This window comes from Calliphora vicina, chromosome 4 (genome assembly GCF_958450345.1).
Source record: "Calliphora vicina chromosome 4, idCalVici1.1, whole genome shotgun sequence".
NCBI classification, from domain to species: domain Eukaryota; kingdom Metazoa; phylum Arthropoda; class Insecta; order Diptera; family Calliphoridae; genus Calliphora; species Calliphora vicina.
In genome coordinates this window covers 106511075-106531469 of record NC_088783.1, presented here as the reverse complement: position 1 = coordinate 106531469, position 20395 = coordinate 106511075, and the positions used below count along the sequence as shown (strand labels likewise).

General features: G+C 28.1%; 5 protein-coding genes across 5 annotated transcripts in view; 1 reads left to right on the top strand and 4 right to left on the bottom strand.

Moving 5' to 3' along the window:
- Positions 1–102: 102 nt before the first annotated feature.
- Positions 103–6436, top strand: Atg8a (Autophagy-related 8a). The gene is made up of 3 exons (XM_065507605.1): positions 103–299; positions 5408–5605; positions 5675–6436. Exons 1-3 carry the CDS (start codon positions 210–212, stop codon positions 5741–5743), a joined length of 357 nt encoding a protein of 118 aa, XP_065363677.1. The 5' UTR covers positions 103–209; the 3' UTR covers positions 5744–6436.
- A 1400-nt stretch (positions 6437–7836) lies between these two features.
- Positions 7837–11999, bottom strand: LOC135957325 (pH-sensitive chloride channel 2). Its single transcript, XM_065508051.1, has 2 exons — positions 11075–11999; positions 7837–8465 (listed from the first exon to the last, which is right to left on the bottom strand). The coding sequence occupies exons 1-2, from the start codon at positions 11997–11999 to the stop codon at positions 7900–7902; spliced, it is 1491 nt and encodes a 496-aa protein (XP_065364123.1). The 3' UTR covers positions 7837–7899.
- Positions 12000–14537: 2538 nt separating this feature from the next.
- Positions 14538–15510, bottom strand: CNPYb (protein canopy b). Its single transcript, XM_065507571.1, has 2 exons — positions 15299–15510; positions 14538–15226 (listed from the first exon to the last, which is right to left on the bottom strand). The coding sequence occupies exons 1-2, from the start codon at positions 15472–15474 to the stop codon at positions 14725–14727; spliced, it is 678 nt and encodes a 225-aa protein (XP_065363643.1). The 5' UTR covers positions 15475–15510; the 3' UTR covers positions 14538–14724.
- A 763-nt stretch (positions 15511–16273) lies between these two features.
- Vsx2 (Visual system homeobox 2) overlaps positions 16274–20395 on the bottom strand; it is a 233765-nt gene continuing 229643 nt past the window's right edge. Inside the window, exon 6 of the mRNA XM_065509541.1 lies at positions 16274–16553. Coding sequence (XP_065365613.1) covers positions 16274–16553 — 280 coding nt within the window. The remainder of the gene's footprint in view (positions 16554–20395) is intronic.
- On the bottom strand, positions 16714–17245 carry LOC135956906 (uncharacterized). The gene is made up of 2 exons (XM_065507512.1): positions 17127–17245; positions 16714–17069 (listed from the first exon to the last, which is right to left on the bottom strand). The coding sequence occupies exons 1-2, from the start codon at positions 17134–17136 to the stop codon at positions 16789–16791; spliced, it is 291 nt and encodes a 96-aa protein (XP_065363584.1). The 5' UTR covers positions 17137–17245; the 3' UTR covers positions 16714–16788.

Here is a 20395-nt window from a genome sequence, read left to right as displayed (position 1 = left end):
GTGTTCACTTTTTCTGGTACCTGTTTTAGCAACCCTGCTTATAATAGAAAAACAAAAAATCGATTTTTGTCATTTTCATAGAAAAATTATCATTCAAAACGTAGAAGCAAGTCATAGCACAACAAATATTACAAAAAAGAAAAGAACGCTGTAGACAGACGTAAAAAATTAATTTAAAAAATATATATATTTTGTGAAAAAATAAAAAAATGAAATTCCAATATAAAGAAGAACATGTTTTTGAGAAACGCCGTGCTGAAGGTGACAAAATCCGCAGAAAATATCCTGACCGTGTACCAGTAAGTAAAAAAAGAAAAGTTAACTTGTTTTTGTATTGGGAAAAAAACGTATTTTCTTTGTTGGAAATTTCAAGAAAACTCTCCCTTTATAATTTTATTGAGTGGTTTTTTTTTCTTTGTTTCCATGAGGGGGGTAATAATTTCTATAAATTTGTGTATATTAATTAAATATGCATAAAATTAAAAGAAAATATAGAATTTTAAAATTGTAATTTAAATTGCGTCATAAAAATATATAATGAAATTAAATTTTTAGAGTATTTTTTCTGTTTTTATTTGTATGTAATTTTTTTTATTTGTGTGTATATACGTAAATAATAGATGTTTGAGAAAGAGAGGGGAATAGCCAAAACAGAGATAGCATTATTAAAAAATGGTGGAAAAAATCATATGCTTGTATTTGTTGTTTGTTTTCTTTATTTTGCTTTGTGTTGTGTATTTATATTTTTATTTTGTTATTGGTGGGGGTGATGCCAGCTGTTTTTTCTGGTTGCTTTTAAGGGAAAGTATATTTAGTGGGGTGGGTATTTATAAATTGAAAATTTTGTAAATTTGTTAAACATATATTTAATTTTTTATTCAAGGGTAGTTTTTTATGTTTTATTTTCTAATATATCACCTGCATAAGAAAATTATAAAATATAATAGATCACTGACCTTGTTATAAAATTGTAAATGCATTATGATCAACCACGATTTATTAACATTCATCAAAAAGTTTTTAAATACATAAATATGTATGTATTAGTTTTTATAATTCGTGTTTGAGATACTTCTCTTTATGTACATCAATTGAAAACTTACGATTTTTGTATATAAAAAGTCGGTAATACTGATATTGATAAGGTGTATATTCTTATATATTATATATCTGTTTATAATTAAGAGAAAATTTCAAAATGTGATCAGTTGATATGTGTAGCTTTACTTGAAAAAGTCAGCAGATATCTGTTTGCAGATACGTTAAATTTCCAAATGGGTTATTTTATTTCGATATTCTTTATTTAGACGTAGATATTGCTAGACTAATTAAATTATTAAACATTTTAGATTGATATATTTTTTTTATTTATTAACTTGCTCTATGTGAATGACCTAATTCAATGACTTTTTTAACAAATTTATTTGTATATATCAAAGTTAAAACTGCATATAAAGAAAAAAGACAATAAATATATGTATGTATATATATATACATCTTTATAATATATAAGAACAGCTGCTGACCAAAACCCCCCTTTAATAACAATTAACTAAAAAGAAAAAAATAGAACAAAAGCAAATTCAAATAAAATGTAAAAGCAAATAGAATTCAACCACATATTGAATATGTTACAAAGCAAAATTGAAATTAATTTAAAAATACAAAAATCAATAGTAGTGAAGAACAACTTCTAGCAATAGCAAAAAACATACGATTTTATGCAATAATTAAAACAATTCATGAAATTCATGACAATAACAATGAATTTAATGAGTCATTGACTAATAACGATTATTTACATGTATTGTTATTGCTAGAAGAGTTTGTTTACAAACAATACCTACATTTGTTTTTCGCTTGCTAAATCTTTTAAAACAAAGCAGAGAAGTAAAGTAAAAACTTAATGGAAATAATAACAATATTATTGAAATATTTAGGAGGTATATGCGCAATAATTAAATACACACATGGAAAATGACACACACATGTATGTTTACGTCTATATATCAAAGGTAAACTTTAAAATTGTTGACGTAAATAAAACAAAATAAAGAAAAAAAATACATGTTTAACATTCCAAATTAGAACAACAAATAATATTTATAGTTTAAATAATCTTGTAAGGAGGGTAGTAGAAAATAACAATTGAATTTGAATTATTTATAATTGCTATAATTGAGTTTAAGTAAATTCAGTAAATAATTGTTTTACATAAATTTCATTGTTTTGCTTTTACATGATTGCGATGTACTTTGCATTTTAAACATTTATTTGTGTTTAATTTTTCGTCTGCAATTTACTATAAAATTAATTGGCACTTGTCCACTAAACATTTTGTTAAAAACTTTTTGCATTTATTTTTTTTTTTAACAATTTTTGTTATATAATTTTGTATGTTTTATTTATTTTAAACTTGCAAATAATTTGAATAATTAAAAAATTATTTTTTTTTATATTATACTAAAGTTTGAAATCAATTAAAAAAATTTTCTATTTGATACAAAAATTCGATCAAGCTTCGAATTATCTCCCTAAAACATATAAAAGTATGTATATATTGTACTGTATAACCAAAATTGACTATATCGAATTCAATTTGATTGAGTTATAATCCAGAAACAAGAAAGGTAAACAATTTTAAAATTTTTGTATGATAATGTCTCAGTTTTTAAATAATTTGAATCAGGCCCATAGAGTCATACGTTTGAATAACATCTCAAAATGTTACCTATTATTTTACTTGATAACAATTCTCAAAAATTTATAAAACCAATGTTTGAATTTCACAATTAAATTTAATTTGAGATTGATTTCAATTATAATCTCTTAAAAATTTTAAAATCTCAAGAAATCGAAAATTCTTAATTGATAAACGATAAAAACTACTAAATACTACATATTTTAGTCGCAAATTGCAATTGGGATTTCTCGTAATTTTTTATTAAAACAAAGAGCGAGCTATATGAACTGTGTTAGGTGCTTATAAATGAAATGATCAACATTTTTAAAGGTCGATATCATTGTGTTTCCACATAAAGCGGTAACATTTTAAAAATGTTGCTTCCAACCTGTCAAAATTTTAACTTTTCATTATCATAATAGAATAAAACAATTAAAAGAGCTATATGAGGAGCCGCAGAACAAAAGGTACTTTTTTGAAAATTTAAAAATTTTGGGAAATTGATTTTTTCTATAAGATTTCAACCCAAATATTATAAAAATATCAAAAAATCAATTTGTAAAAAAATTCGAAAAAGTACATTTTGTTCTGTGGCTCCTCATATGCGGATGTGCCGAATCTTACATAACTTTCACCAAAGTATACTGTAAGATAAAGATTAAAAATATTTTTTGGTGAAAAAAAATTCGGGTTGAAAAATATTTTTTAAAAATTTTAATTTTTTGAAAAATTTTAATCGATGGCTAGATTCTAGGAATTTCAATATTTAAAAAAAAAATCAAATAATTTGAAAAAAATCAAATAATTTGATTTTTTTTTAAAAAATTGAAATTCCTAGAATCTATCCATCGATAAAAATTTTTAAAAAATATTTTTCAACCCGAATTTTTGTTTACTCACTTTTGAAACTGTGTGTGTATACGGAAGGACAAACTTAGCACTCATGGTGAAGCGTATAAAAAATGCAACATTCCGATAAAATTGCAACATTTTCACTTTTCTTTTCTGAACAAAATGTAGTTTTGTAAGCGTTCTTTTCATATAATGTAGAACACATATTTCACCCTCAAATGGTTAGAAATGCACCAGTTTTTAAAAGCTGTTATTATTGTTATTGTTTAAAACAAATAATTAAAGCTACTAACAGAAAATTGCATAAATGCCCATGATTTTTGTTATATTATGATCGTTAAACGTGTAACTAATTTTGAGGGTATGAGTAATAAGTGGTACAAAATTTGTTGACAAAATTTTGTGTCAAAAAAGAAAACGCCATTAGAAAAATAACATGTCACCCAAATACATCGTTGCCTTATAAAAACGCACAAGAATTACGCCTTAAACTTCAAAACTAGAAAAATCACGTGATGGCTTTTTTAAATTTATTTTTCTCTCTTTATTCTAATATGAGATAATTAAAATAAATTTAAAAGAAGTTTTAATATTATTGCTTTTTTACATAAATCCAATATTGTCGCCTCACTATTTAGTAAATAGTATTTACAATCTTATTTTATTGCTAACAAATTAATTTTGTGTGATACTTTTAGCTGTTAAACTTGATTTATGAATATTCTAAGGTCGCTAAACTAAACATAATTTGTTGTGTATTAATATTTGTTTATTTTCCCCCAAAATACTAAAATTAGTTGACGCAATTTTCAAGTTTGTTTATAAACAATAATTTTTCGTTTTTGTTTTGGTCATTTACTATTGCGTCTTTGGCAAAATAAATAAAAAAAGATATCTTAATAAGTGTATATAATTTTGTAGAATACTTTTGTATTTCTTTCTGTATTTTAATTTTTTTGTTTTGTCTCTTATTCTTAATTATCTTTGTATCTATTTTCAAAACAACTGTTTGATTGTCTAAAGTGCATTAGAATATTTATTTAAAAATAGAATGAAATGTTTAAAAGAATTTTGAAAAAAAGAACTTTTGTTTTTATATTATTTTATCAGTGAAATAGGTATGGCTTTCTTTCTTTGTTTAGAAATATTGTTTGCTTTTCTGTATGTACAAATGTACATATGTACTTTTAAATGTTAATGATTTGTAAAATTTACAATGATGATAACCATAAAAAATCGTTGGTTAGTCATTATATTAAAATATTAAACATTATTTAGGTGAAATGTTAAAATGTAAAATACAATTTTACACCATAGACTTGTTTAATATAATAAAACGAAGACTGCAATTACTGCAAATTTCTGGGTGGAAATAAAAATAATTAACACAAAAATATTGCTGAGAAATAATAGTTTTATTTTTAATGTAAATTGTGTTTTTCTGAATTAAATTTTTGTTTTGTTAAATTTCCTTTTTTAAATATTTAATAAGAAAACCAATATTGAACAAGATTTCTTCTCATGTTTATGGGAAAACCAATATTGTACAAGATTTCTTCAATTGTTTATGAGAAAACCAATATTGAACAAGATTTCGTCTAATGTTTAAAGAAACAAGACACTAATGTGGCTTCACATAAGTCATTTATACTCCTAATTCCAAGGTTATATTTTAAATATTCCATAGAACATATTATAATTAAATTTAGCAGAAATTTTACAATTTTAAACAACTATTAGCTGTTTCAATAAAATATTTCTTTAATTTTCTTTCAAACGTGATATTTTCTGTTAAGGACATAAACACGTATACAGTTTATTTCTGATGTTCATATTACAATATTTTAAATTTCCATTTATTTTCTTTTCTAGGTTATTGTAGAAAAAGCCCCAAAAGCACGCATTGGTGATTTGGATAAGAAAAAATATTTAGTACCTTCTGATTTGACCGTAGGACAATTTTATTTCTTGATTCGCAAACGCATACAATTGAGACCCGAAGATGCTCTATTTTTCTTCGTTAACAATGTAATTCCACCAACATCCGCCACTATGGGTTCCTTGTACCAGGTAAGAATTAATTTATATCTTCTTTAATTATCTAGTTATAAAAATAATATTTATTTGTTTGTTTAACAGGAACATCATGAGGAAGATTATTTCCTTTACATAGCCTATTCCGATGAGAATGTTTATGGTAAACGCTAAAGCATTTAGCATTTCTTTGTGTGTATGTGATCGATTTATAAAACTGAAAGAAAAATTTTGAAATTCGTAACATGGATTTTGTGCACGTACGTTAATGATAAACAAAGAAAAAACAACATCTTATAAGTTTAATTTAAATATTAAAAAAAGATATAACAAAATACTGAAAAAAAATTTTCAACAAAACTCCAAAAAAAAAAGAAATATAAAAATCTGTGCAAAACAAAATATAAAAATCATGATCTTATAAAAATTTAATTACTAAAGAAATTCGTATGTAATCTTAAATTTTAGTTATAATAATTAGTTCTTTAATCAAATTTATTGTTTAATTTTTTTTTTATAAATTTTTTGTTTATTATAAACGAAATTCAATATTTTTCTGTTATGCACATTCTATCGATAAAAAAACTTAACGAGAATTTATTGTGGATCAAAAAATTTAACAAATTTCATTTAAACCTTAAATTTTTGAAAATTTGGTTTTTTAAATTTTATTATATTTTCTATTTAAGCTATATATGGCTTAATATGGTTTTAAATGTGCATAAACTTATGTATTATTATTTACAAATTTCTACTATACATATAAATTTTTAAATATATATATAGAAGTATAAAAAAAACGATGAAAAATATGAATAAAATTTTAAATAAAATGTTAGGTTTATCCTAATAACAAAAAAAATTAAATTTATGTGTTTTTTTTTTTTGCTAAATTAAAAATTTTTACATCTTTTAGACCCCTGGCAGATTGTTTAAATTACTTGAATATATTTCTATATTTATATTTTTGTAGACTCTGTATTTTGTAGTTCAATATTCTTTTATTGTTTGCAGATGTATATATTATTTTACACGATCCATGTGTGCATTAAATAATAATAAAAACAACCCTTGTTTTACGCATGTGCGACAAATGTGTGTATGTCTACCACACGCATTGATAAGGATAATAAATAAGTTGCATGTGTTCTAGGTTAGTTTCAAGATTTGTATATTAAGAAATGTCAGCAGTGTCTTTCAAACACTCCACGCAACAATAAATTGTGTGTTCAGTAGCCTAGGTCATGTGTTATAAAACCCTATACGAAATATCGAGCATGAAATTTAGTACATTTTGTTATAATTACGATATCGAAATTATTTTTCGATACGATAGTTCATTCTATATAATTCCACTTTCGATCGGAATGGAATTCTGTGACAGGCCTGAATGTTAAATCAATATCATAGCCCATCTTATCTCCATACAAATAACCGTTTTAAGTAGTTTGTAGAGTCCGGAAGAAACCGAACCAAACCTAAGATCAAAAACTCAGTTTTTACAATTGTTTACAAATTTTTCAATCTTCTTTATATATATAATTCTTCTGTACGTGTGTTAGTAACTGAACTCCTCCTTAACGGCTGGGCCGATTTCGATGAAATTTGTTGTGTGTGTTTGAGTGGGTCCATGGATGGTTTAGATTCACAATTGACCTATATAGGATCAATGGGCATGGCACCTCCCATACAAAGTAAAAATTTATTATTGCATATCTGGAGAACTATTATAGTGAGAGACTTCAAACTTTGTGTGAGCTATGGCAGAACAACGTTTGCCGGGACAGCTAGTAAATTATAAGTTTTTGGATTTTATTTATTATATTCTAAACTTGTTTATCCTTCAAAAGTCCATAATCTATGATTTTTCTTTATAAAAGTTTTGGTATTCGTCCAAATTTTTACCGAATGCCGAGTGCTGGTATTAGACCGATTTTTGGCCTAATCCCGAACCTAATATTGAATTGGACTCTAGTATTTACATTTATAAATAATTTCAAAACTCTTCGAATTATAAAACCAACATAATTTTTATTGCAATGAATTCTCATAAACACATTTAAAAAAAAATAATTTACATAAAAACATAAAATAAAATTTAAAATACTTTTTTATAACTACAATAAACCAACATTTTTACATGACCCCAATCAAATCTAACAGCCCAATTATGAAAAAAATCCCCGGGAGTTTTTTCCCTTTTCTTTTTTTTTACCATAGAATTTGAATAGGAAAAATATGAAAAGAGTAAGAACTCCCGGGGAATTTTTATACATTATTGGGCTGTTTATTTCCTATATACAGCATAAAAAGATAATACGTATCAATTTTCAAAATATATACACAAAAGTCCAGAATATAGCATTGAAGACCAAAAACGACATGGGAAACAAAACTCTTGCCTTGGCATCAATCCAGTGTGATATTTCTTGGGGTGTTAATGTGGTCCAGCCATGACGATTTTTCGTCTCATTATCAAAACCTTGTTCCAGTAGACCCATATCCATTTTACGATTATCCGTCATGGTAGTAAATGTTGTTACTTTGGAGACGTTATCTGCTACTTCGTGTTCATTGATTGTTGTTATGGGTATATTGTGTACGGTTAGATAATTATTGAATTTTGGAGCTCCAGTTAATGAGATATTATCACTGCCCATTGTGGTGCCCGTAGAAAATGAACGTGATCTTGAGGTTTTACGTCTAGAGAGACGTGGTGAGAGTGTTGATTTCAATATATGTTTGCTGCTCATTGATTTGACATCCACATTACGTTTGCGACGCCATATGGTATTGACAAAGGCAAATTCAAGTAGACTGCCAAAAATGAATAGTGTACAACCCAGAAACCATACCTCAGACACTTTAATATAGCTGACCTTGGGTAAGGTTTTACCTGTGTGTGTGTGTGATTTTGTTAAAAGAAAAAAATGAATAAATGAATTTGGTATATTTTAATTTAAGTACTTTAAATAATAAAAATATAAATGATGCAATGAATTAGAACCTTTGCTTTTTGTAATTAAAATAATAATGTATTAATTTTTTATTGAAAATTCTTGAAAAAGTAGATTTTTCTCTGTATTTATGGTATTAATTAAGTTAAGTTTAATTTTCACAAGTTATTTTATTTAAAATGAGAGTAAATTTGTTTATACACGATGTTCTTATACTGACATTTATAAACGTATTAATTATTTTAGAAAAATGCAAACTATTAAAACCATATGTAATTCAAATACCGTTAACGGTTCATTCGCTTAAATCTTCATAAATAATCTCACCGAAGATATAAGAAAGAGAAGTTATAATAAGAGTTAAACCTGCTATAATAGGATTAAAATGTTCCAACAAAGTGTTGCTTCAGCATCGTTTAATGTTTGATCTATTTTATTTCAAACATGTTTATAAAAATTAGTCCATATCAGAGATGAAAAATTATGTTCGATTGTACTTTTGTTCAATACCGAGACATTGAAAACCTAATACATAGAGACGAGGCACTCTGATTTGTTAAACAAAAATACAACAAATCATATGTCTAATACAACAACAAAATACATTAACTAGCATGTATTTTGTTCTTGCAGTTAGGTTTTTGACAATTACGTCTCGTCTCTATGTTACCCTATGTCCTAATAATTAATGCAATACTTAAACAAATTAGAAGAGGACTTTTTGTTTTAGACAGCAATTTTGACATGGTACTTTTTGATTTGTTCAACCAACTTTTTGGCATTTTACTCATAACCCAGCAGTTCCAGGAGACCGCCCGGAATCATTTTACCAATCATTTAGGGTGAGAACTAGTTACATAACTAGCCATGTTACATAACTAGCTATGGATTACAATGAGACTGTCTGTTATCATTTTTAATTTTTAAGAAAAAAAATTTTCGAATTAGGTATTTTCATTTTTTTTTTAAATTTTAAAATTTTCCAAAAAATGTTTTGTTTTTTAATTTTTTGGTGAAAAAAAAATCGGGTTAAAAAATATTTTTTCCCATTTTGAGTCATTGTAGGTCCAACTAACTATGGTCTTATATACGTCGTTGCAAAGGTCTTTGAAATATCTATCATTAGATATCCATATTGTCTATATTAATGACTTAGTAATCCAGATATAGGTCAAAAATATAGGTTGTCCTGGTTTTTTCCTCATATCTCAGCCATTTGTGGACCGATTTTGCTGATTTTAAATAGGAAACTTCTGACAGAATTATTGAAGATTTGGATCCCGAAGATATCTGGGGTCTTCAGAAAATTGATTTCAACAGACAGACAGACGGACATGGCTTAATCGACTCCGCTATCTATAAGGAACCAGAATATATATACTTTATAGGGTCGGAAAATTATATCACGAAGGTGAAGGGTATAAAAATATTTTGCATGAAAATTCCAGCCCATTCTGTGTGTCGAGTAGTGAAACAATTGTAAACATTTGTTAAATTCAGAAGTTTGGAATAAATAAGACTAAAACAGAGCTATGAATTATTTAATTCAATTTAAATTTAATTAATTCACTAAAATCATAATTCAGAATTAAACATTTCAGCAAATCATTCCATAAAACCATTCAAATCATAAGAAAATCTTTAGCTTTATTCAAAGTATTTTATTAGAATAGAATTCATTCATTGTTGAATTAATTCATTTAACCCTTGAATGGTAAAATTTTTATTCAAATCAAATACAAATTGAATGAAAATATTTGTTCTTCATTTGGGGTATTCAAATGGTCTGCTATTAGTCATATTGTCATAACGTCCTAATATATTATAATAGTAGTTGTGGCGTTTAAAAAAAAAAAAAGTATTTTTTTATGACAAAACAATAAACATATTTCAAATAGTGTTATTAGTTAAGAACTTTTTTGTTTGAAACACAACAAAAATTTATTTAAACTGTCATAATATATTAGGACATTATGACAATATGACCAAATAGTAGACCGTGTGAATACCCCAATTGTTTTTTTTCTTTCGCTTTTAATCATTTACAAAATGAATTAAAAAATCGCTTAAGGACTTTTTGTAATAATTATAATTTGAATTGAAGAAAGATTAAATCATTCGATACATTTTTAAAGCAATTTTGTAACAAAGAATGAATTCTCAAAGGAATAAATTCAATATATTTGAATTACAAAGGAATTAAGCCTATGAATTCAATAACGGAATGGTTATAAAATTGAGATGGAGATAAAATTTAATTTGATGTTGAAAATTTAATTAAAAATTAATTCTTTCGAACCTTTAGTCTAAAGTCCACATTTTCGTGAAATGTTATTTTTTAAAAATTTTATTTAATAAATAATTTATGTAAAACTCTAAAATATACCCCGATTTGAAAGGGTAGATGAGAGAATATCATATATATTTTTAAATATCGGACAATATTTCCAGATAAAAATACTCTTAATAAACATTATTTTAATTTATCACTTGCTTAGAACATTAACTAACTTTTTAAATGCTATTTGTCTTATTACAATTTACTCACCCTGCGCCGAAGCTAATGTAATGAACGTCAACATAGTAGAAGTACCCAACATAATTCTAGGTGGAGCCTGATCTGCTTGCAGCCAAAATGATACCCATGAAATACCCACAATCAACATGGATGGCAAGAAATAATCCATTAAATAGAAACCAACTTCTCTAGTAAGATGTACAGTAAAACTCAAAGAACTATAATTGCCTGCAAAAGCACCGTGGCGTAAATCATTTAAATCAGCATTGATAACAGTTTCATTAGACCAGGCTTTCTGCAAAACATATTCGGTTAAATGTAAATCTGGATCAAATGTTATGGGACGTTTCTGTTCCCAGTGTATAATCAACTCGGAGGTATTATACATCCAGCTTTCCAAATATGTAGAACAATGCTGTTCATCAAAAGGGAACTTTTGCAAATTCATCCAACAGTAGAGGGTGGCCTTAATGCGACTCGATATAATAACGGTGCCATCGGGAGAAATTGAGGTTAGAATATCTTTCTCATTCGTACCCATTATACTGGAATCGCGTTCATTGGCCAAAAATATATGAGGCATCCATAAATTATCTCTTAGTTGTTTTTCACCCAATACTGGTTGTTTGCGCTTGGGCGCCACTTTGCGAAATGTAAGACGTGGATCCAGAAAACGTAATTGCAACAAGGCATGAATTTTAAATTGCAAATCGTGGGCCTCTAAATTTTGCATAAAATAAACATACCAGCGAACATAAACATCAACCGGTAAACGACTGCCGGATTCGGTGTAAGTGATAGGTCGCTCCAGGCGATCGTAGCGACAGCCATGTGTTAATCTTTCCAATAATTGAGTCTGCGACAGACTATCGGCATCACTTAAAGAAGGACAATCGACTTCAGCCTGAGCCCGGGCAGTGTAAAACAATAAAAGGAATAATAGAAGTTTTGTCATTATGTACATTGTTACTAGAGAAATTTAATGGACAAATTTAAGTTAATCACGCTTTAGTTGTAATAATAATTATAATTAATTTTTGCCTATTATAAATATTCGCCGCAAAATAACGGTAAATATTTGGAGCGCTAACAGTTGGAATATTTGGGATTAAAGTAGGGGTTCTATGCAAATGCTAAAAATTAGATAGAATTTTAACAAGATAAATATAAAAAACTAAATTCGTTTGGAAAATACACAAATTCCGTGACCATTACTTACATTACCACAAGAAATAAAACCAAAGCTTTACCAAAAAACAATTTTAAATTTAATTGCTACAAAATTAGGATTCGTTTTGATATTTTAAGAATACTTGGGAAAATAAAATAAGAAATAAATTCTGGATCATGTTTGTTTTATATTAATTACTCGATTTTTTATAAATCTTAAGAAAAGTTGTGCAGATATTTAAATTTTATGTAGGAATAGAAAAAATCTAAATTATCCATAATACATCTATGAGAAAGTGATGCAAAGTACACCAAATGGTTAATTTTATGCACTTGCGCTCATTAAGACACTTACGATTGAAGCCATTAGCTATATTTATACCTTCTACAAAATGCTGAAAAAAACAGTGAAAAATAATAATTAAAAAAGGTATAAATAATTCAAACCATATTACTCGGAGTCGATACAGCCATGTCCGTCTGCTGAAATCAACTTTCCGAAGCTCTCGAATAACTTATATACATGATTGATACAACAATATATCCACTATATTCCAACTTAGGTTAAAATCGGCCGACAAATGGCTGGGATATACGCAAAAAACCAAGAATACCTACCTCGATTTGTTGCTGTTTTTCGGTGTTATATGATTATATAAGACTTGGCACAGCCGAATATGGCACTCCAGTTTTTGTTAATTTTTGGTTTTCAATAGGAAATTGATTCAGTACAAATTACAATTTAACTAAACGTATAAAATAAGTGATAAATGGAAAAACACTAACCCCCATTTTCTCAATATCTGGTTATCGTTTTTCGTAACGATAAACCTCCAATTAACATTTTTTATTTGTATGAGAACTGTTAGTTTATCGTCACGATAAAAACTAACCATAGATTGAGAAAATGGGGGTAACAGTCATAAGCGTAGCTAGACTATTATTCTGGGGTGGGCAAGTGCCCTTCCAAATAGTAAAAATAAAAAATTTTTTTTATAAAAAAAAAATAATTTTTTATTAAAACAAAACTAAAATATCACAAAAATTCAGTTTGCTAACATAACAACTTTATTTTTACCCCCATATGCATAAACAATTTATAAATTTATCAAAGGTTTATAAAACAAAATTTCCATACAAAATCTGTTTCATAAACCTTTGATAAATTTATAAACTGTTTATGCATATGGGGGTTAATATTTAAAACTGCTAATTTATTTTATAAAATATTTTTATATACATATTTAACTTCCAATAATCAACTGAAGGAATAGAATTCGGCAAATCCAGATTTTAGCCTTTACCTAATGTTGATTCTATATAAAAATCTTCAAGAACACTTTTAATTACAGCGTATTTTAGCAATTTTCATATTTACAACTCCATCTAGTTGTGCAAAAGCTGTTTATTTTATACTGTTTAATTTGAAGAGCTTGGCTTAGGCTTTTTAAATCATTATTATTTTCTGGTTTCGAAAAGTGAATGCATAAAGCCTCTATGCTAAGAATGTTTGCGCTGATGATATGTGTGAACACGAATCCACAATAACTAAGTTTAGCCTGTCGGATAAACAATGAACCAAAATGGCTTGCGGATTTGACTCCTTTATTTTAGCTTGTAAAAACCAAACATTACATGTGCTCCGTTGTACGATTGGCATTGGAATATTTTTTAACTTTTTGGGTTCCAAAAACCCCATGATTAATGTTCTAGGGCACAGGAATCTCATAACGGAACAATCTACAAATCCAAAAAAATCTTTCTGCGACTTTCCAAATTTTTATCTGGGGTGGGCAGATGCGAGTCCGGGGTGGTTTTGCCCACCCCAGCACCCACCTATCTACGTCAATGGTAACAGTTCTTTTCTTATAAATACATTTTAAAATTTCATCCGATAACCTTTTGCCGAACTATGAACTGGTAAATCGATTTCGATTATCGTCGTAAATTTTTGCCGATGAAAATAAAAGCACGGAAAATTCAGTATTCTCTACTTTAATTAAAATATAAAATACTATATTCAAAATACTTTATTTTAGTTTTCCTGGAAATTAGTTTTTGATGGCAAACAATTCTGTGGTATAAATTTCAAAGAAAATTAAAAATTTTGCAATTTTATTGAATTAAATTTCTATCTATTATGTATTTTGATTTCAACTTGCAAAATATGTATGTTTTCTTTCTAATTTGGTGATCACGAATCTGACCAAATATTTATAATTGCTGAACGTTTTCATTCGATATTGTGATAAAGGCTATTAAACAATGTTTTGGTATATCTTACTAAAATGAAGAAATAAGTTAAATTAGAAAACGTACAGAATATAAATTTAAATTTCTTTTATTATTGTTCTAGTGATTACAATATTTTTTTTTGTTTTTATTTGGTATTTGCAATAGTTCATGATGATAAATGCAATAAAATTTCTTGTACAATAAAATAAATAAAATAATTTCATATACATACTACTACTATATGGCTTAAAATGGAAATGCTATTATTTATTGTATTATAATTCCTCCTTATCGCTTTTATCTCCTTTTACCTTTTTAGTTTTCTTTTTTGGTTTTTTAACGCCATCATCGGCACCAGCTGAAGGCAATGATTCCTTTAGACATTTTCTATCATTGGCAGCCAAAACTTGTTCTTCACACAAATGCGCTATTAAATTTTTTTCATCCTGCAGCTTAAAATACCAATCCGAGATGACATCCTCATATTCTTCCAACATAACTTCACATTGACTCTTCATTTGTGTTACCTCTACTGGAGGTTTATCCCATAACTCTGGGGGTATACCCAAATCCACCTTAACTCCCTTGTCCACCAGGCCATGTAAGGTTTTAAAAGTCTGTGACATGCCTTTGGCAAAACGGGTGCTATCACTTCTTTCCTTGTGCAGATTATATTCCAAAATGCGATCACATACATTTTCCGTAGATTCCAAAAGGCGCAATTCACTTCTACGATATTCGGTGCGTTTTTTGGGCTTAACATCATCTAGGGAGTAGCTAATTAAATTAGGATATGGGGTAATTAAATAAATAAAATGAAACATATGTTTAGTTTTTTTCTATATTTACCCAGTTTCTATAACATCATGAGATTTACCAGTTTCCTTAAGTCTTTCCTGCAGTTCAGTGGCCAATATTTTGCAAGTCTCACAGCGGTTGGCATAACGTACACCCTGTTCCTCTTCGGGTGTGGTGGCGTAAGATAAAACTAATAAGGAACTTATAAGTAGTGTATAAATTAACATTTTATTTAATAATTTAATTATATTATTGTGGGAATGCCGGTGTTTGCCAAATAAATAAAGAAAATTTTGTTTGTAAAATACAACACTGACGTGTTGCTATTAAAGGCGTGTTTACACATGGGACGTGTTTACATTAAATGTTAAGAGGAAACTGTTGTATCGATGTGACTGTTAAAGTAGAGACTTTAACCTTTCAAAAGAGGTGAGTTTCTAGGTGTAATTTTAATAGCATAGTTTAGGGAGTTATTGGGAAACAGTGCTACCATATGGTTGAAATTTTAAAATTGCATTTGAACAAGAATCGTTTATATTAAAATTGAAAAAGGAGGATTTTAAATGAAATATTGTGCAAAAAAAAACAATAAAAAATAAGTAAAATATACTAAATTTAACAAATAAATTATAATTATTAATTTAAATAAAGAAATTCAAATTATATTTTATTAATTTAGGTAATTTGCACAAAAAATATGATGTACATATTGCAAAAAAATGCATGAATGTACATAATTATCTGTTTTATCTGCATTAATGTTATATTGTGGATTTTTTTTGTTATATTTTAGAATTAAAACCACCTTTCTATTTTTGTTTTCACTTAAAATACGTTTTTATTTTATTAATTAAAAATTATTTTTTAAAAAATTGCTTAATATTAGATATATTAATATAATAATTTTTAAATTTCCCTTTTTTGTACACATTTAATGTGTGTTTGGTATTACAGTGTTTTAAGAGATCTTTTTATTTGTTTCAAAAAACAATTAACTCAAATATAATTTTAAAAAATTTATGTTTGTTAAATTTCATTTTTGGTTTCGTCTTTGTTGATGATCGCCGCATCATCTTGAAGCATTTTTTCTGTTTGCAGTCTACTCATTGATTTGACATTACAATTCTTATTGTTTGGCAAATTGTTGTTGTTCATTTTATTCAGATGATGTTGTTGCTGCTGTTGTTGTTGTTGATGTCGTTGTTGTAGATCAGCAAAAGAGCGAACCTGTAGAAATAGGCCACTGTTTAATAGACGAGCCTGGTGTTCCTGAGCTTTGGCTCGCAGGCAAGCAATGGAATTGTTTCTGCAATTAAAATAAATAATTTTAAATTTAATTAGTCTTTTTTCACTAAATAAGACAACATTTTTAAAAATTCCAAATTTTTATCTAAAAAACAAATTGTTTTCATTTATTTATCTCCCATATGCCCCCAAAACTTGACAAAAAATTAAAATTAGACACCTTGTTTAACTGAATAATTTGCTTTACATATTTATTTTTGGATTTTTTTGGTTTAAATTAAGTGTAAAAGATCATTTTAGTTAGAGGCGGCGGCGGCTTCGGGACAAGGTTCAGCCCATTTCCATTCTTCGAATGGGATACATGCACCCTTAGCAGAGTCGAAACCTTGAGCATCGGGACAACGTATAGATTCAGGGGCAGCACCAGCAGATTTACACAACCAGTAGTGAGTGGGATCCCAGAAATTGCGAATGGGTGCATTCAAATTGCTGCTGGAACATTCTGGCTGATTATTGCCATCGGGATCACAGGCCAAAACGCAGGCAACGGCAAAAGCCAAGATGGTCAAACAAAACACTAAACAAATATAAAGTTATTATAAAATATTGACCAAGATCAGTTGCTAAAACTTACTAGATTTCATTTTTGCTTTGGTAGTTTGTAGTAGTTCGTTAAGAGAATTGTAGGAACTTATTGTTATTTTGATGGATGCCTTACTATTTATAGCAAAAATTATAGTTTATAGTTTCTTTGTGTACATAATTGATATCTTTAAAGTTACCTAGGCAATTTATATCAATTAGTAATGTTAATGCAATTATAACTATTTGATTTGTTATCATTTTGGCGGCATACATGTTTTCAATTGAATTTACTCTATAAAAATATTTTTGCAATGATGACTAATGGATTTTTAATGGGAAAAATTTGTAATAATATTGAACAAGTTAAAAAAAATAATAAAATATTGATGTAATTTATGTCACTGCATTAAAAAAAAATCTAATAATAGTGGCAAAACATGCATGTGCCATAAAATATCGAAAGATCTTACCGATCTTTTGATCATTGTTTTAATAAAACGCAGAAGTGCAAGAAAAAATTGTGTTCTTTATACTGGTCTCAACTGGACTTAATTTATGCCTTCCAATACTCAACAGGACCTCTTTCGTAGAGCAAGAGAAATTTTAAATGTTTAGAAGAAACAGACTATAATTATATTATTTACATTTATTATTGCGGCATCTGCTTTCTTTTTTGCCTATAGTCCTGATATTCTGCTTAACCGGAACAAACAGACTTTTAGATGAGCTGTACAAGGAATGTTGCATTCACTCCAGCACTCCTAGTATGAACCAGCTGAAGAAAATTAAATTTAAGGATTTGTTTTTGAACTGGCGAGGGCGGTCAATAAGTCCCTGACTTTTTGAATGAAACACAGGATAAAAAATCATTTAATTTTTCAGCTCTATATACATTTATCTCCTGCAAAAAGTAATATTTGTCGAGCTCATCAATATAGGTATTTTTTGTGAGATGATTTCATCATTGGAGTCAAATCTCTTTCCGCCGTTTCTTCAGGTTTGGAAACATGAAATAGTCATCCGGAGAATAGGGCAGATGAGTAGCAGGTCGTAGCTTAATTAATTTTTATATATATCCAGATATAGGTCAAAAATAGGTCAAAAATCTTGGTTGTCCTGGTTTTTTCCTTATATCTCAGCCATTTGTGGACCGATTTTGCTGAATTTAAATAGGAAACAGTCTAACAGAATTATTGAAGATTTGGATCCCGAAGATATCTGGGGTCTTTAGAAAATTGATTTCAACAGACAGACGGACATGGCTTAATCGACTCCGCTATCTATAAGGATCCAGAATATATATACTTTATATGGTCGGAAAATTATATTGTGGAAATTACAAACTTATATATAACCTTCTCACGAAGGTGAAGGGTATAAAAATTAACTATTGAAGTACTTATTTAATTTAATTTCTTTAAGTTAATTCTTGGCTGAATAATTCATAACACCATCACAAATTCCGAATTACGCCAAAAGAAGAGTGACGTCGAGGAACATCTAATCGACTATACCTTCGTATAGGAAGGCGAAATTCTCGAACTCAACTCCTGAGTTTTATGGTCCCCACCAAAATCCAACTTCAGTTTTGTTTGGTATTCCACCATGTATCAAATGTAAATTTTACGTTTTAAAACCTAAAACAATTGCATTTGGCAAGGCAAACTTCGAGAAACCGTAACACGTAACGCGAGAGTGAAACGCAATACTCTTGAAGACAGCGAAAATAGGAAGGCATTAATCGATAATTTTTTTTTTTTTTTAAACGAGAAGTAACACTCAGGCAATTAATATGGCTATATATAAATGTGTTACTTTCTTTGGAAAGGGGATAGAGTGTAGAGGAAAAGGTGGTGAAAGGAGGAGAAAAGCTTTTTAATTGACAACTCTGCAATTGCGCGTTATGCTTGTTACTAGCTTGACCCGGTGCGCTTCGCTACCCCTGTCATAGTAAAATAAAAAATATATAGCCTATTGACGCTTCCCAGTATGGATCTATCTACGTTCCAAATTTCAATAAAATCGGTTTAGCCGTTTAGGCGTGATGCTCAAACAAATGAGCAAACCAATAAACAAACTTACACTAAGAGAAATATGACGATCTAAACTTAAGAAAAAAATTCTTGAATGTAGATTGCAAAATTTTTCATGTTTTAATCTTAAATTATGGTCAGTAAGATTTAAGTTCTCAAATTTAAAAATAATTTCTTGATTTCTAGAACGCATTCTAAAAATCAAGAACATAATCTTAATTTTAAGATTGTATTTTTCAATTTAAGAACATATTCTCAAAGTTTAGATTGAATTCTTGATTTTTAAGAAATTTGACAATAATGAAAGCTTGTTGTATTATAAATTGCAAAACGATGATCGAAGTAGACGTGATTAAAAAAAGTGAACAAAATATTTAATTAATAATAGAAAATCAGAACTCAGACGAACTAGTTCTTATAAGTATATCTGTGAGTGAAGATTTCTTGGCGCTGGCTGATGGACAATATCATATGAGCAGAACGCCGTAAGAAAGGATACACTTTCATACTTGGCCGATATTTGCGAAGTTTTTCCCACTGAGAATGAACTTAAGGTAATTTCGTTATAGATTTTATTACAAAATTATTATTAAAGCTGCATCATTCAACAACAATAGCCTAGATACAAGCTCATCTCGTTTGGATGAAGAAGAAGTTGCTGAAATGGGATCAACAAATCAAATGCAAAGTTCTGAAATTGATGAATCAGTTGCAGCTGCTTATAAACTATACTTGAGCAGAGATAGCGCTGATTGGGAGGAAGTTTGTCATAAATGAAAACTCACATACAGTGTGCTCCAGAAAGATTTGGCAAAAATAGGAAGTCTTGAGTTACTACGAAGGTGGCCAAAAATAAGTCATTCAAGAGTGCCGGAATTGGTGAGAAAGTTGTTTTCGATTGCTATTTTCAGATTAACTTATTTTCCCTTACAAATTTCAGATTAAAATTGACTTAACGAAAATTCCAAAATATCTAAAATTCACTCATATTTTCCACCAAAATTTGATTTTTATAACGAAATTTCCAATATCTTCTAGTATTTCGATATGTTTTTGGGATGTCTCTACAGCTCTAGATGAAGATGCACTGTGACGTATTTGATGAAGCCGTGATTCGCTTTCTCTTTCCATTTCTGCGGCTCTAGACGTTGATTCTATTTTCCTCAAGAAAATCACTGACTGCATAGTGACTAAATGAAAAAATTTTATTTGAATAAAACTGTTATTTTTTATTAAAAGTGGAATGCGGCAGTTATTCAAAATATTTTTTTAATAGATTTAGCAT

Bases quoted from the DNA above. Each gene is read 5' to 3' on its own strand.
- LOC135957325 (XM_065508051.1), bottom strand. From the start codon at position 11,999: ATGACAAAACTTCTATTATTCCTTTTATTGTTTTACACTGCCCGGGCT. The intron at 8,466-11,074 runs GTGAGTAAATTG...ACACACACACAG, and splicing joins TACATTAGCTTCGGCGCAGG to GTAAAACCTTACCCAAGGTC.
- Atg8a (XM_065507605.1), top strand. From the start codon at position 210: ATGAAATTCCAATATAAAGAAGAACATGTTTTTGAGAAACGCCGTGCT. The intron at 300-5,407 runs GTAAGTAAAAAA...TTTCTTTTCTAG, and splicing joins AATATCCTGACCGTGTACCA to GTTATTGTAGAAAAAGCCCC. The intron at 5,606-5,674 runs GTAAGAATTAAT...TTTGTTTAACAG, and splicing joins CTATGGGTTCCTTGTACCAG to GAACATCATGAGGAAGATTA.
- CNPYb (XM_065507571.1), bottom strand. From the start codon at position 15,474: ATGTTAATTTATACACTACTTATAAGTTCCTTATTAGTTTTATCTTAC. The intron at 15,227-15,298 runs GTAAATATAGAA...TAATTTAATTAG, and splicing joins CATGATGTTATAGAAACTGG to CTACTCCCTAGATGATGTTA.